Source organism: Oncorhynchus mykiss, chromosome 5 (genome assembly GCF_013265735.2).
Source record: "Oncorhynchus mykiss isolate Arlee chromosome 5, USDA_OmykA_1.1, whole genome shotgun sequence".
NCBI lineage: Eukaryota > Metazoa > Chordata > Actinopteri > Salmoniformes > Salmonidae > Oncorhynchus > Oncorhynchus mykiss.
The window spans coordinates 33,828,830-33,846,281 of record NC_048569.1 but is presented as its reverse complement, the minus strand read 5'-3'; the positions used below and the strand labels follow the sequence as shown (position 1 = coordinate 33,846,281).

The window sequence follows — 17,452 nt, the reverse complement described above, 5'->3', positions numbered from 1 at the left end:
GCCCAGCCCTGAGAGGGTGGAGGAGGATCTGATGGTTCAGTGTCAAAGGCAGCGGATAGATCTAGGAGGATGAGAACAGGGGAGAGAGTCAGCTATCGCAGTGCGGAAAGCCTCCGTGACACAGAATAGTGCAGTCTCGGTTGAGTGACCCGTCTTGAAGCCTGACTGGTTAGGGTCAAGATAGCTGGCTAGACTAACTAAACTAATTTACCAATCTAAAATAGTTTAAAGATGAAATATGTAACTTTTTGGGGAACCTGACAAAATTCACATAGAAATGTGACTTATAGAGTTGTCATTCTCATTGAAAGTAAGTCTAAGAAGCGGTAGACCTGTTGTTTTATGTGCCCTATTTCTATGCTTCCCATTCTTCTTCTTTCATTTGTGTTTCTTTAACTTTTGGTTTTGATACACCAGCTTCAAACAGCTGAAAATACAATATTCTTGGTTATGGAATAGATATTTCACAGCGGTTTAGATGGTACAATGATTCACTACACTATACTTGCTTGTTTTGTCACATAAACTTAAATTAGGCAAACTATTAGAATTTTTGCAACCAGGAAAATGCAGTGCGATTTCTGCATAGTGAATCTTTAACTGACATGGGCTAATTGAGTGACTGTCAGTGAGTGACATAATAAGAGGAAAACTGCTGATGCACAACCAAGTTTTGAAATTGTACCTTGTGTATTCTACTATTCCAACTCTCAACAGTAGGTTGAGACCCTGACTGATTGTTGTTGAAAGAATTAGAGGTCCGGACCTCGGTGTCCTCATATGCTCTACTGCACATTACAAGGATGATTTATTGTCAGTGTATGGATACAAAGTAACCTCAACTTGCAGGTGTATCATTCAGGTGTATTGTTCAGTGTTTGAGTGAAACAATGTAACACATATTGCTTTGGAGCTACTGCATCCTGTTCCCAGCCTTCCCCCTCCCATAATCTCTTTTGCAGGGTCAACAAAAATATAGTATCACAATTCAATTTACTCAAGATATACGGTTAGCCTATCATATTATCTGTAATGGATGTTGGGTAGGCTATGTCTGTGTTGTTTTGTCATGGATTGTGGCCAGCTACAGAGTGAGTGATGGCCCCAAGTTGCAGACACGATTAGTTGTCACTGAAGTTGTGGCATTGATCCATCATGGCCCAGGGCTGTTCGAGGCAAAGAGGTAACATGTTCCATATGCCACTGTGAGAAGGGGGGGGGGGGGGGGGGGGGTCACACAGTACAAGTCTCCCTCCAGCACAAACCAAGTAGGGTAAGAGCTGGGGTGGGCAGTGACTGATGTATAGCCCTACACTGAGCCCTAAGGCAATGCATCTGCCATTGGAAATGGGTATTCTATTCTTGCACTAAAAGATGAATGTATGGTGGGTTAGGTAATTTCATTTATTCATGCAAGCATGGAAAGTGATTGCTGATATCAACCAACAAGTCTCCTGCAAGATAACTTACATACTTAAATGGCTAATTCATAACTCACCTTAAAAGACATTAGTATATCATATATCCAAGAGAAAATGTCCCCCCTATAATCATTGGGATGACATTCACCTAACAGCACGTTTGGGGTGTGTAACTCACTGTCATCTGAATCCAGCAAACACACAGCTCAAACCAAATCTGTCACCCGATTTTAAAAATAAATTATATATGGCCACCATCTAGTGGCCTATCATTGAACTGCAGATAGCCCTTCACAGCTATCCTTTGGGTTTTGTGGCTACTGGCTAGCATATGCTGATCATATTAAATGGCACATCCAGTCCATAAGCACTAAACGCATCCCACATTATGGTTTTAGAGTACATTATAAAAATGTGTACACAGGTCTTACTTAATTAGGCCCAATTGCTTCTTTGGAAGCGTAGGCCATCGACCATTCCTCTCCTTAGTATCTGCATGACGGTCCCACCTCCAGGTGTTTCTTGGGCACCATCTTTTTCTTCTCCCTTGGGTTCCAGGATAGAGCTTGACTGGTGATGATGGAACACGGCTTTCAGGGTTGTGGACGGTCCATCCACATCTTTTCCTCTGGATCTCCTCGTGTCATCCACCAGAAGTACACGGGTGTACCTCAGTGAGCGAAAACAAGTGCAAAGAGAAAAGTAAAACAGATCAACATGCAGAAAATGAGGAGACAAATTCAATAGGGTCTTTTGATTTTATTTAAAAAAAAATATTTCACCCGATTCCATGTTAGCGGTTACATTAATTGTTAGCTTCTACCTCCAGTCCCCACCCCCCAAATACCACCCTCAGTCCCATATTGCAATCAACAAGCCTAAAACTACTTACACTGAATCCTTGATTTGTTTCGATGACTGACACTTACAGGAAGATACTATAACAGCTCAAAAAAGGGTATAAGAAAGTTACAATAAACTTGCATGCACATCTAGGATAAAAAGTAAACATTTGCTTTTGAAAATATAAAAAGGAACTATTATATTTGACCAGGGCCTAGAAATTAACTAAAAGCTATATATGTGTGTATATATATATTTGTTATTTTGTGTTTTGCCTCTAAAAGACATTCTTAGAAAAACCTGATAGGGCCTGTACTGGAGAACATTGGTATAGGCAGATAAATGCATACAAGATCATTTGGGGAATTTTGCAGTTAAGTGCAACCTGGTATGTGGGACAAGCCACAAAATTACACAAATATTTATTTCCACCATAGCCTAAAATAATGCATATGACCAAATGCATAATGTATCAACTTATTAACAGTAAAGAAAACCCCAAGTGGTTTCAATGTTCAAGTTATTTTCAACAAATTCCAGAAAAAAAAACTGACCACAAATTATACTTCATGAAATAATCATATGCATTCTTACAGGAGTGGAATAAATTGTAATGATATTCTCTTATGAATAATTAACCATTTGTTCACTAAGATAAAAATAAAAGATGAGTTGAACTAAACTGAAGTCATAAGAGGCTGTGGCATCTAGTCACGATAAAACAAGGGACCTAGAGGTAACAAATTACATTCAGAAATCAATACGCTACACTTCAGAGGAAGACTCACATTGTTTACAATATTGTCCTGCTTTCATTGTCCAAACTTGACATCAACAGAGAAAAAGATCAGGGGACACGGCACTGGCGTTTGGAATAAAGCACCAACAGATGGCGGGTGTGCTCTGCAATATTCATGTTCCTACGCCATTGTACTAAAAATGTACACAGAGGTCAGCTATGTACAGTTTTGGCCATCCCATCTTACATAAAGCAGTGATGTACACAATCATTCATGGCACCATACATACATTCATCAGTGAAGATGGTAGATTAAGCAAGAGGCATGCCAGGAATTACATGTACAGGAGGCCATCACGCCTAGTGGTTGTCATGTTATAAGTAATGAAACAAACTGTTGAGTGAATTATTTTATGGTAATTTCTTCTGCCCAAAAGCGTTAAAAGTCTAAATTCTTTAAGTTAAAATCTTCATCAATAACCTCTCAGACCAGTTACCATCGAGCAGACATTTTTGCTAAAACTTTACATACTGCCGAAAAAAAGAAAGACCATGTCAGTTATCATACAAAGAATAACAGCAATCAAGTTCCACTATTAAATAAAATTCTTCAGATCATTCAATTTGACTGTATATGCTGCTGAGGACACACAACATGATTGTTCAGAATAATCTGAAATGTACCCCTCAGAGGCAAACAAGGTTCAGTATTTGTCAAAAGTCAAATGATTGGAGAAACAACCCAAAACAGACATAAGCCTATTTCAAGAGGGCCCTCCTCATCACGAGGGTGAAAAATACTTGTGAAGCCGGATGAGAAGCGTTGATAATTTTTTGTGAAAGTAATTGAATAGATTGTTTATGCAGCAGGGCTGAAGCTAGGAGGTGGACATGGGGTTCTGCGCTGTCTTGGTAACTATGCAACAACTCCTTCACATTGAGATGCATGTTGATGATTGTATTAGGAGAAAAAAAAGACATCTGGCATTCATCCAAGAGTGTATTACAAAATGCTTGTTTTATGTTTGGTCGATTTTGAACACATCCCTTTAAAAGTAAGTGGAAACAAAAAGAACCCTGTCAAGTCATCTTAAAGTCCCCATGTTCTTTTCTTCTTTTTCTGACATGGCATAACATTGTTGTTTTTTCCTCATTAAATGTTTTAGAAGGGGGAAACCACTATAACTGCATACAATGTTTATTTTTTTATTTTATTTTTATACACAGGGTAAAAATAAAAAGGAATAGTTCCCAGCGAGTGTTTGGGCGGCTCTTTTCAGTCGGAGTCGCTGCTGTCAGAACTGGACCCACTGGAGCTGCTGCTGCCCGAGTCTGAAGAGCTACTGCTGCCGCTGAGATGGGAAGCACCAGTACCGGACCCAGCGCCCTTCTCTGGAAAGAGAGAGTAAGAGATGCGTCCAAACGTATTACATATCTATGTAAATGAGGTGCAAATGCTAAAGATAAATACTTTCTCAGATGAGTAAAACATTTGTATGCGCTATGAGACATGTTTAAAATGGACTTGCATTTTTTTTATTTTAGAATTGATAAAGCTAACACAAATATTATCACTGTTGAATTATCACTGTGAATCATTGTAAGGTTTGTTTGTGTGTCAATTCATTCTGTAAAGGATGGGGTGCCAACTGGCAGTTTGACAAAAGAAAATCCATTCATTCATACACACACATGGTCACACAAGTGTTGAAGAGACAGGAGATGAAATGACAGGACCCCCCCTACACACACAATTACATTGTTACAGTAACCATACAACAAAATATTAGGGATGGGCATTTTAAATAATTTCCCTTTTCAAAATAATATCATACAATTTTTTTCTGAAATCCAGATAGTCGAAATAGAATATAAAATATAAAAATATATTTAAAAAATGTTTCAACTTGGGAACTGGCTTGATGCGCAGCCTGCGCGACTTGGGAGAGAGGTGGTGCTCTGCTTGGTTGCAGCAGCAAGGGGGATAAGCATGGGGTGGTGTGTTTGACATGGGAGGGAGAGAGAGTGTAGCCATACAGACTCACACTAGTTAAGACAAACTTGTAAATGCCATAAATTATCTATCATCCCATCTGGTAGGGCCCGTCGTGACTGCATCAAATCAATGTAAAGATGTTAGCTAAGACAACCAGCTACCTAGACTAATTGAAGCCATTTGCTGCACTTTCCATCGTTGTCTTCCACAACCCCATTAAGATTAAACAGCCTACCTGATCATTGTAGCCTACTCCTTCGCATTTAGCTAACCTGATTCCATAATTTAAATTCCATTTTGCTTTGATTAGTCAGATATCACGTTGCTTGCTACACATGGATCCTCTAACTGTATTACACTTTGATTGGCTGACAAATGTGTGAAACCCGCGTAGGCTACAGTATATCTTTTTGTGAGGTGCACATCAAAATCTACATTCAAAATGTTGTTTTATTGAATTAAGAATTTCATATAGATTATATTTTTAATGTGTATTTTATGTATACTTTCACAAGTATTCAGGGTATTTTGAAGTACCGATGGGATGATTTTCAATACTGTCCAAACGTATTTATTGTTATTAACAAAAATGATAACTTAACTGAATTTAGAAGTTAACCATCTAAGATGTGCCAATTACATTTTCTCCAGCTCAGGGCTCCATCTATGCATTTGGTTAGCTAACTTGCTAGCTATAACATTAGGCGGGTAGCTTCTTGTTAACAGCAGAGACAATCAATCCCCTTCTGGATCAAGTGTGAGTAGCCTTTCGAGATAGTTGTATAACTTTGAGCTGGGCTGTTTGTCCTTAAATTTAGTTTATGTTTTCTTGTGTTTGTTAGTATTTAGCAAGCATCTGCTATTAGATAGTTTTTTTTTTTTTTAAGAAATAGCTGCAATGTAATACAGGTTAACCCGGTATGGTACAGGAAAGGTATGGCCATCTGGATACTGCCCAACCCTAACTCGAAAACTAACGTCTGTTCAGATTTTCGAATAACCGTGCCCATCCCTAATAAATATATGATATAGTATATATAGATTTATAACCATAAAAGACCGGATGACTAACTTCCTGGACCACAGGATACCAACAATGAATGGGTGAACTAGGTTCAAATGGGAAGCAAGACGGGGTCCACGTGCCCCCGTCATTACTCTACGCAACTCCTGCTGTCCCTTACGCTATGGTACCTTTTTTGGATGTTTTCTTTTTGTCGGTTTTGTTCTTGTTGCTGTTGTTACTGTTCAGCTGGCCGCTGACATCCTGTAGCCTCTTTTCTAACTCTTTCTTCTTTTCCTGAGCCAGCTCCTCCTTGGATCTCGCTCCCTTGCCCCCAGCGGCCGCTGCAGGAGACACACAGCGGCACGCTGTGAGCACCATGGCCTTCCTGCCCGGACCCCCGCCGATGTGGTGACAGCTAGCTAGCTACTTCACAGCTATGGCCTAGCGCCTAATGCCTACAACCTGGAGGACTACAGAGGGCAGGCAGCAGGTTCAAAGCACAGGTGAGACTTTACGCTCTTGGACTTGAACAAACTTCCATCTCACTTGCTAAATTTGCTGTTAAGCGAGGACTGTACGGGAGTTATCTGTCACATGATATGACACACTGCCTGACTCCACTGCGCTGGGTCCGAGTAGGAGCCGATATTAGCAACACAACAGCAAACCCTGTTCAGGCCCATAACATTTTATACAGGAGGTCCATGTATACTACATAGATCATCTACATCCAGAATGGCATGAATTTGGCAAACAGTACCTTGTGTTCAGTTAGGCTACATGTACACAAAGCAATCATTTTTTGTTATTTCGTTGACCTAAGCAGCCACTGACCAAAAACCAAAAGGCCGGAAGAAAATTCCTTTTTAGGAGTTCAAAAAGGTGGGGACCACCTGTATATCAAAAAATAGCCGTCAACCGGAAGACATGCAATGAGGTAGAGGGAAGGAACATAATCTAGCTAAGAAACAAATACCAAAAAGGGAAAGAAAATCTATCTAGTACTTAAAGAGATGCGAGTAAAAGCTGCTACACTCTTCACGCAAACTACGCAAATGTAGCGATGGAGCATCATTTTCTATGTAGTTCTACGTATTTTTGTGCGGCTCAAAATTTGGAACGGACAGTATACAACGCTCCGTCGCTCTGTTTGCGTAGGGTCCTTAACAGTAAAGCAAGAGAAGGTAGGAGAAAATACTTAGTAGAGGGAGTAGTAGTAACAGGCTGAAGGACAGTGAAGGTATCAGTGAGGTTCAATGCATGAGGTCTTCCATCTCAGGACTTACGTTGGGGTTTCCGCTGTTTCTTCTGTAAACAGGACTTGACGTATCGCTCGAGTTCGCGTAGGGTGGAGGGCTTGAGCGTCTCAAAGTCAATCTCGATCTCGTCTGGATTGGAGTCTCGCAGCGAGGGCTCTCGGGACTGGATGATGTGCACTACCCGACCTAGCTTCTCCCCTGGGAGCCTGTTGATGTCCAGGCTGAGCTGGCGCTTCTCGTCGTACGCCATGGGCAGAGACTCTTCGTCAGATTCGTAGCCCCGGCCCCCCTTCTTTGGTTGCCTAGAAGATCAAGAAGCCAAAGCAGAAATGACAAATAGCCAAGGCTTTCATGGTGTTTTTTATTATGAGAGGCTGAGCAGAGCCCTAATACGTCAGAGAAAGGGAGGCCTTACCTGGAGCCAGTCACTGTGCTGTTGGCTTTCCTTGAGGGCTTCTTCTGCTGGCCCTGCTTGGCAGGCTGCCCAGGCTTGGCCTTCTTCTCATCCGTCTTGGTTTTGCTATGCTTGTTGTCCTTGTCTTTCTTCTTCTTGTCTTTTTCTTTCTTTTCTTTCTTCTTCTTTGGTTTGCTCACAGGGCCCTGAGAGAGCGCGGCAAGCTGTTCGTGGACGGCCTTTAGCTGGGGAGAGGTGGGGTGGAGGAGTTAGTGGTCTGCCGTAAGGGTATGCTAGCACTTCAAGCCCTGAGGGACTAGAAAAGGGGTAGGTATGAGTTTCCCAGAAAGAAATGCTCCACTTTTTACCACTTGAGTGAATCATACAAATTTGCTTAAGTTCCTATTTTGAAAGGAAACTAGGTTATATAAAATGTGGCATTACTTTAGGGAAAGCCATGTACACTAAAACAAAACACTACGTAGGTTAACCTCCAGTGTTTCCCTTAGGATTTTTTTCAGCAGCGGTGGCAAGGGTAATGACTGTGAGAATGTCACTTCTGGTGACTTAAAAAAAAAAGACATTCTACACCAAAATGCATGAAAATTAAATGTTAACACCATCTGAAATATAACTGATGCGCATTACTGCACTGTAGGGAAATGAGGAGCAAGCGTTGGCTGTGCGCTCGTGGCTCCCATTCGCGCCACTGCTCACTCTGTTACAAATATACATTGTAACTTGTCACTCATCTCAAAGGGATAATGTGAGATTTTGGCAATTAAACTACCTTAAAACTGCAAGCAGAACCATAAAAATTGTATAAATGAGGTCATCTGAATCTGGGTAAGTAGAAAATTGACAAAATCTCGCACTATACCTTTAAAAGCGCATACATACAATACAGATCCTTTTCATTATGTATTTTTTGGAAGTGGCGGCCAAGTTTATCAGTGTCGACTCGCTGCTGCTAAATAAATATAGGAGAAACACTGCATTGTGACACATACAATGACTTTAAACACAGGAAACTCTTCACATCAACTTTGATTGCTTATCTACTTCACAACTTACAGAAAAATAGTACTCTATGCTATAACTTTTTAACAACGGATTTTTATTATCTAGTATTTATTTTTGTACTACCAATTCTAAATGGAACTAGGTAAGCAATCTGAGCAGTTTTTATCCCTTTGGTGCATAACATGAGCAAAAATGAAGAGAGCAGTTTAAAGATCGCGCAAAAACCCATCCAAAACACCAGTAAATCAGAAAGGAACCCTCTAACAAGGGAGAGGGAAACAAGTTGCATACTCCTTTCATTGCCTCAATTTAAGTTGGAAACAACCTTCAGGCAATCGAGAGAGAGAGAGAAATAAGAATATGTCTACTTGGTCAGCCAGCAAACATACCAGGGAGAAAACACACACATTCAACATTTACACAACCATATAAACTCACACACATCTGCCACTTAGTGTCACACCACCTGTAACTCGCCACTCCCTCCCCACTATTAACCCTCGACCGCTTGCTCAACTAATGCAAAAAAAATAAAAGTAAAATAGCGGCATTGATAATAAACTGAGATCAATAAGAGGTTAGTGGGGAGGGGACCGGGAAGTGAAAAGCAAATCACCTGAAAATGCTTGGTGCACCCGTTTTTTCCCCCCTGCCCGCTACCATTGGGGCGCTCCACAGAGATACACTGGTAAGAGAGCCAAAGGGAAATGAGGGGACAAAGATAGAAAACTCCAAAAAAAGAGATCAGAACCATTTTAAAACACCATGTTATGACAAGAGCTATTGTGTGGTACCATAATGCAAAAACGACATTGTGATGTTTTCAAAAAGAAGGCTTTTGTTTAGGTAGTGCATGCAAGCCATCTGTACCAGTAGGTGCATGGAAATGCACAATTTAAAGCGGTAGAGGGTTACATTTAAGTGCTATCAATTGGGAGATGACGAATCAGTGGAGAAAGCAGTGGTATGCATGTCTGAGGGGAGAGTGGGAGGGGTTAGACTGGATGTAAGGTGGCAGCCCCTCCATCTCTGTCTCAGCATTTTGGAATGGATAAGATGGCTGTGATGTGAGAAGAGAAGGTGGGAGGAAGGCCCTCCCTGAGCCCTTCAGGTTAGAGGAGTAGTCGGGCGGACCTCGGATCTGAAACCCACCTGTTCCGCACCCACCTGTTCCTGCAGCTCGGCGAGCCGGGTGGCCCGCTCCTCCTCTGAGTCAGAGCTGTCCGAGCTGGAGGAGTCACCGCTGCTTGAGTTGTCGCCTTTACTGACCAACCCGCCTGTACCGGGGCTCAGCTCCACCGGCTCATCAGGCATCTTAGCAAAACGCATCTCAAACACATCCTGACAAAGACACACAGGCAATTATGGCGAAAAGAAAAGTGACAGAAAGAGACACATTAGCGATAAACCAACCAATTCAATTTTATATACATTTTTCAAATGGGATCCAGAGAAATATTTAAAATCCCAAACATACCTGGAGTTTTCTGGCCATGGCAACAACCTCATGATCTGGAGGGTTATACTTGTAACAATTTGAGAACATTACTCGAACATCCGCTGCAAACATCTGTGCATCTGGATACTCCCGGACGTCTATCTTTTTCTGAAAATCAACAGAAAGTGTTATCCAAACAGCTCATGGTTGAGCAACCACACAAGCCAACACAAAGGTAATGATTAACTGTAAAAGTGAATTCTGCTAGTGTACATGCTTTGTTCTGTGGTGCGTACTTTGACAGTGCTGAGGTCCATGGGGTGCTTGATGATCTCGTGGTAGTCATGTAGCTCCAGAGCTTCAGCATCTACAGGCTTGTAGAAGGGCCAGGCGTAAGCTGCGTGTTTCTTCGACAGCATCTCCTTCAGGATACTGTCGCAGTACTTGAGCTGCTCACTCATTCTGCTCCGCTTGCTGCTGTGCTGGCCCAACTCCCCTTCCACCAGGTCTTTCTTGGGAGCTTTGATGGGACGGCCTGTACTCTCCCGTCTGGACATCACCTTGCCCTGCTTGCCCTCTGAGACGGGGCTGGGCGACTCACTCCGGCTAGCTGTGATTGCAGATGTCGTGGGGGTGGTGGTGTCTGCTTTCCTCTTTACCCCTTTCTTCTAGATGCACAACAAACACAAACACAAAAAGGCACACCCTCACAGGTGAGGTTCCATTCAAAAGACTAAATAAACATTTGTATGCCTGATGAAAACTGTACGGTGACTTACTTTGACAAGAGGTTGTGATGGTGAGACGACGGGTAACATTGGAGCATTGGGCGAGCTCTGGACAGCTGGGACGTTCGGGGTGATGGCAGTCATTGGAGAAGAGCCAATCACAGGTGTCGTAGAGCCAGATAGGGATGATGGTGACTCGCCTCCATCCAGACCACCTGCAGCAGGTGAAATTATTAGAGATTAACTCACAGTACATGGGGTATTTTATTGGCAATATGCACCCATTTTCTCTACATTTTTTTTACAAGATATCTATGGATCTACCCAAATTATAGGGGTCTATAGTTTCAGGAACAGATGAACAGTGGCTTATTACCTATGTTCTTGCTTTTCTTGGGTTTGGGTGCGGGAGGCAGAAGCTCCACCTCCTCCTGGGGCATCATGGCAACTTTCTGCAGGAAGATCTTCTCCAAGGCCTGTGCCATCAGGACAATGTCATCTGTAGGCTGTTGGGCAGAGTAAAAACAGGAAGTGAGAAACACAAAGAGGAAACTTGAGATCAATTTAAAAACGTAGAGCTTTGGGAGAAGCCCTGGGAGAATCTGGAAACATATTAGACTAATATTAAATCCAGAATAAATGGAACCTTGGAGAAACAGTCTGTATTTACTCTCTTGGAGTACTCACCTTGTTATATATGTAACAGTTGGTGAACATGGTGTTGAAGTCCTGCATGCATTCACTGGCACTCCAATAGTAGTTATGCTCCAGTCTCTTTTTGATGGTTCCCATGTCCATAGGTTGTTTTATAACCTTATGGTAATCCTGATAAACAGAAAATGAAAAACATTGTGAGCATTGTCATTTGCAGTGATCTATCTATAGTCATTGGCTTTCTGACAATTATAACACCCATTACCAATATCTACAGTCTACTCACCATAAGACCCAATTTGATGGCATCAACTGGCACGTAGAAAGGCCAGGCAAAGTTGTGCTTCCACAATGTCTTGACCATTACATTCTGCATGTATTGTAGTTGGTTGGTTTTACGACCTGGTTTGGTGGGATTGGTCACCTCCGGGGGTGGGGGGTTGATTCCCTGAAGAGGGGCCGGGGTTGCGGAGTTGACAGCAGACATGCTTGCGATGGGAAGGGGGTGGTATTCTAGGAGTTTCTGTTAACTCTCAGATAGACAGGGCGGGAGACAGACACCTTCTCAGTGGGTAGTGTAGTTCTGTTCTTTCTGCTCTTTAGTGGCCTGGGGGGAACTGCAGGTCATTGCAGGGCCTGATCTTTTGACCTATGAAAAACAGAGCAGTGTGATGGTCATGAGTCTTCAGCATAAGTGTAGCAGCCAAAAATCCATGAAATAGGTATAATACCTCAAACCTGAAATAACATGAAAGGAAGTAATTCTGATAAGAAAGTTGGGCCTTTTCATCACAATAAAAAAAAATGTCCGATATTGTAATAGGCAAATGTGTCCCTGGAAAGATGTGTTGTTATCTCCAGGTTTGAGGCACATTATCTATACCCCAATCTGCAGCCTGCATCCCATGTAGCTTGGTTCTTGGTGTTGCATTTGTCTTTGACCATAGAATTGTATTTCGCATGTGGAGACAGGTACAGCTTAGTGATCATGCAAATGTACAGAAAACTAAGGTACAATTTATAACACTAAATAATAAATAAAAAGTGTCTAAATAACCTGCTAGCAATTCATAAACCACAGCAACCACAATCCATTTCACCCCATACATAACCAAGCAACCTGCAAAACTGACTGACGACAGCACAGCTGATCTAGCAACAAGTACCACCCTGAGTAGAGTAATTGCTGTAGCTGTGATAACGTTAATGCAATCTGTACTAAGGAGAGTTCAAGAATGACAAATCCACAGACATTGTCCTGTATCTCTTTCAATGACTAGTAGTAGCTACTAGCGTTACACAAAACATGGTTACATTTGACCGTGAAAAAAAATGTAGCTGGCCAGCTAACTGTGTGTATATAAATCAGTGGTAGTAACGTTAAGTAGATAGCAGCTGACGAAAGGGCGGCGCTGCCTCCCGCGTAAACAATCACATACACTAGTTTATTAACGTTAGCTAGCTAAATGGCTAGTCACATATAAAAGCCATCACTAGCTGTATAGCTTTTATTCGTTTCGTTGAAAGCTGCAATACTGTATGTAACGGCACCGTATGGCAAAATATTGGAATTAGTTATCTAGCTAAATAGTTTATGATATATGCTCAACAAAACGCGTGTAACTTAGCTAACTATACTAGCCAGCATCACGCACGCGCGCGGGGGGGGGGGGGGGGGGGGGTGCAAAGGGAGCTCGGAACACTTTTGGAACAATTCGCGCGGACTCCTTTGCACTCCGTGGATCGAGTGTCCAGACTAGTGTCGCTATCGTAGCTAGCTTATAGAACATTTGAGACGTAGCTATTATTCACTACAGTATACATTTGTGACCACCTAGCTAAATATGAATACACCAAAACCAAATAGGTGGTATTACGGGCTCCATTGCAACATTCTCCAAAAAGATGGCGGGCATATGTTATCCTTTAGGTATCACTAGGTAGATAACGTTAACAGCCGATTTAACCCCCCCACACTACCTAGCTAACTACGAGCAGTTTCAATAAATATATTTTACAACTAAATAACCCTCCTTGTTTTATCTGGTTTCTGCAAGAGCATGTAGCTATTGCTACCACAACTGCGTAGCTAGCTAATTTGCCCACACTAATATCTTGTTAAACGTTTCGCGCCCATATTGCCAAAATATTTAACCCAATAGACAAGTAATTTGTTATGCTTTGTTGTATTGTTGCAATGCGCTGTCAGACGTAGCTTTGCTGAAAATCTTCGGACGTTAGCTAGCTTGCTCAGTTAACGCTAACAAGCGTTTCAGCACCCACTTTTTCATTACACTGAAGTATGAACGTTACATGGTTCGCTAAAGAAACGCTATTATCATAATAATTATGGTGAAATATAAACATTTTAATGCATTACTTTCTTGAGGCCTCCGATGGGTTTGCGTGTAGCTGGCAGCCCGAGTTGCTCTTGCTTTATTTGAGCGAGGCCGAGCAGCATGAAGATGAGGTTGCGCATGCGCACGGTTTGTAATCAATTTACTGGCGCTGAAGACTGCGCTCCCCCAGTGTATATACTGCATACTACTATCAAATATTTTCGAGTATACTGAAAACCGAAGTATGCAGAGGCCACGCTAAATAAATAAATGGACTGAAATAATGTGCTATACAAATAAACAGCTGGAATGACTATCTTCAGCTTGCAATGTATGCCATGGATGGATGACTTTACCATGTATTATGTATATTTCACAAATCTTTTTAACTTTATATTCACCTGTAAACATTCAAAGGAAACAGAGGAGTGCTGACAGCTTCTCCCTGTTGTTTCTCCTGGTTCTGTCTGCTGTGTTTTACAGAGAACCAAAACCTCTCAGGGCAGGGCGTCTCCGGTTCTGCACTCCTACCTGACAGGTTGGTCTAGGACACCCCAGCCTTATCGGTCGATCGGTCTGTCTTGAGCACACTCATTCCTGTCCCTGATTCTGCTCAGCCTGTGCCCTCTTTCGAGCTGCCCTCCACTGCACATTGATGATAACTTGATGGTTAAGTTTGTATAACTATTCATACACGTCTGCATTGTTGATGTGTCTTGACATGTGTAACTAGGTTTCTCTCAGTCCAAAACCTAAAGTTTACAAACGAGATTCTAATCAGAACCACCGTCAAATCGTCCCTCCTCGCTTGCCGTATGCACTGCCTAAGCACACATGCGCGTCTTCTTCAGTGCCACATTCCCCGCCTGAGCCCTAAACTGAAACGAACTGGCCCTAGATTTTTATTCGTGCTCAATTAGGGCGAAAATACGTTAATCGTATTTATATGCTAAACACATTCGTGTGATTGATAAGATTTATTCCTGAAGGAAGAAAAGTCAGCCGAGCAAATACATTTTAACATTGGGCCTTACCGTGAGTATCCCTGGTTTTATTGTTTGAATGGAGTAACGTCAGCTAGCTAGCCTGGTAACTAGTCGAGCTTGCAATTTGCATGTGCAGTGAGAAGCTAGCCAAACGAGAGAGTAAGGCCATGTGTGTTTAACATAGTTAACTATATTTTGAAGGATAGGATTCATACAATAACTACCTGGATTAAAACCATTAGCTAGCTATTATCACCAACAAGATGCACACTACGTTAGTGTTTGCGAACAACATTGCTAGCGTAGCTAGAAACACAGGCCCATCTGCGGTAACTGAGGTTACTATAGCTATCTAACTCACGGTAATTAGTTTACTTGCAATGGCAGTTAGCTAGCTGGCCAGCCAGGTAACATAGTATCTTCTTTCTTTCTCCAGACAAACGAACGTCATTATTACTTAGTTAACTACTCGGCTCTACCTAGCTAACGTTACTTAGCTGTGCCATCCATGACTGGGTAGGAAGCCAGTGTGTGGGTAGTGCCAGTGTCGCTACGTTAACAAAATCGTAATATCCAATATTGTTATATTAATCTACAAACTAAAGGGTAGCGTCTTGCGTTGTACCTATACAATTTATTATCCTTACATTTCCCCTGACATTACCGTCATCGAAAAGCTGACTAAACTCAACTCCATTGTCGTCACTAGTTACCACAGTCAGAATGCCTACCTACTCGACCAGTCAGCTGGAGTGTGACGATGCGTATACCGGTTTACGGTTCGTGGGGAAACGACCAATCAGATGAGGGCGTGTATGCAGATGAGGGACATGGGGTGTTTCTCAATATGCATGCTATCGTGTTCCACATGCTCAAATATTTTTACAACTAAACCAAAAGATGCCACAGCCTGTCGTTTCCAATGGGAACAAATTAGTCATAGTGGGCAGACCAAGCAATGAGATGGGCAGAGCCAAGCACGAACTAGCGAGATCCTGTTTGCGTGTCCTAGCATAATTTCCATATTTGCGTTAGGGAACGCCTATGTGAAGTGCGCGTGTGCAATTACCCCATTTAGCCTTTTTGCACTTTCTAAACAACGCGATAAAAAAAAAACAGTCTACAAAACCTAGTCCACTCTGTTCATAACAGATTATAGTTTTGGAAACAGAAAACTGTATATCAAATATTTAATTATTGAGAAGATTGGCAGAATGTTGCCCAAATCCATCTTCCATACCTTTTTCCATCTACCATATTTGGTAGTGAGTGGAATAGCGATAAAAAAAAAATCAGTCTACAAAACGTAGTTCAATGCTTCACATTTATACCATCCAGTGAAATATCTGTCTTATTATTCTATCTGTGTTCTCATGCTCCGAGTGTATTCACCGACCACGTTTTCTTGAGTATGTTCTTGTGAGGATGAGAGTGTGGAGAATGCATGAAACAATACATTTGAGAAACACTTGCACTCCCCCTGCTGTATTACCTCACGTGTCACTGAACCTTCTTCCAGCCAGGACAATGGCAACAATGGAGGATATATATATATATATATGAGAAACGACAGTCCATCATTACTTTAAGACATGAAGGTCTGGCTACTTTGAAGAGATTTGTTTAACACTGTTTTGGTTAGTACGTGATTCCATATGTGTTATTTCATAGTTTTGATGTCTTCAATATTATTATTTAAAAAATAAAGGAGAGCCGCACACTCTAGGAGCTCAGATGCAAAAATATTTATGTTTATTTTTCGACAGACAAGCTGTCTTCATCAGGATATAATGACAAACACTGCGGGATGACTCATTTATATAGTGTCTAAAGACACGCGTGTCTGTAATCATGGCCGGGTGTGGCCTGATATCATTGGTTAATTCTCATATATTAAAATAGCATACAGGAAACATAAATGGATAGCGTACGATCATAGATACAATTTGGCTACATAAGCCTACAAACATTTACAATAGCAAAATCACAAGAATGGCTTCAGATCTAAGTCTACGTTGAGACCGAAGGGAGTAAGGGTCTTTTTTTAAATTAAAGATCCAAAGCAGCCTCTCGTTTTAACAATAAATTGTCGAGGTCACCCCCTCTCCTAGGGAGGGTGACATGTTCGATGCCAATATAACGTAGAGACAAAATCGAGTGCTTTTCTCCCAAAAAGTGGGCCGCAACTGGGTAAGTCGAGTTTTTGCACCTAATGGTGCTCCGATGCTCCGAGATACATTCTTTTAATTCGCTCTTTGTTTTACCCACATCAGTTATACCACAAGGACGAGTTATAAGATAAATAACTGCCTTAGTGGAGCACGTGATAAAACCTTTTGATTGGGATCTGTTTTCCTGTTTGGGGCTGTTTTGAAGGATCTACATTTATAAGTTCCATTGTATTGAGCACAGCCATTACACTTGTAGTTTCCATCCAGTAGGGGCGCAAATACATGTTCTGCAGGGATATCTTGGGATGGTAAATTAGAGTTTACCAGTTGATGTAGAAAATAGTGAAAATAAAAAAAAACCCTGGAATGAGTAGGTGTGTCCTAACTTTTGACTGGTACTGTAATTGTTAACATATCAAGATAAAATATTTTAGTCATGCAACATTTGAGATGTG

At 41.6% G+C, this 17,452-nt stretch overlaps 2 protein-coding genes across 10 annotated transcripts in view; one reads left to right on the top strand and one right to left on the bottom strand.

Moving 5' to 3' along the window:
* Window positions 1-2,160: 2,160 nt before the first annotated feature.
* LOC110523646 (bromodomain-containing protein 3) lies at window positions 2,161-15,576 on the bottom strand. Of its 9 annotated transcripts, none has more exons than XM_036977323.1 (13): window positions 15,558-15,576; window positions 11,788-12,150; window positions 11,535-11,672; window positions 11,224-11,353; window positions 10,899-11,062; window positions 10,416-10,787; window positions 10,159-10,287; window positions 9,834-10,022; window positions 9,298-9,366; window positions 7,680-7,903; window positions 7,292-7,566; window positions 6,194-6,346; window positions 2,161-4,395 (listed from the first exon to the last, which is right to left on the bottom strand). In XM_036977323.1, the coding sequence occupies exons 2-13, from the start codon at window positions 11,986-11,988 to the stop codon at window positions 4,280-4,282; spliced, it is 2,160 nt and encodes a 719-aa protein (XP_036833218.1). In that variant the 5' UTR covers window positions 11,989-12,150; window positions 15,558-15,576; the 3' UTR covers window positions 2,161-4,279. The 9 variants fall into 9 exon arrangements, with proteins under 9 accessions (XP_036833218.1, XP_021458205.2, XP_021458204.2 ...); XM_021602530.2 differs by lacking the exon at window positions 15,558-15,576 and adding an exon at window positions 14,242-14,558; XM_021602529.2 differs by lacking the exon at window positions 15,558-15,576 and adding an exon at window positions 13,882-14,001.
* The window catches only part of LOC110523648 (WD repeat-containing protein 5), a 31,320-nt gene continuing 28,538 nt past the window's right edge, over window positions 14,671-17,452 (top strand). The window contains exon 1 of the mRNA XM_021602538.2: window positions 14,671-14,875. The gene's annotated coding sequence lies outside the window, so the exon portion shown is untranslated. The remainder of the gene's footprint in view (window positions 14,876-17,452) is intronic.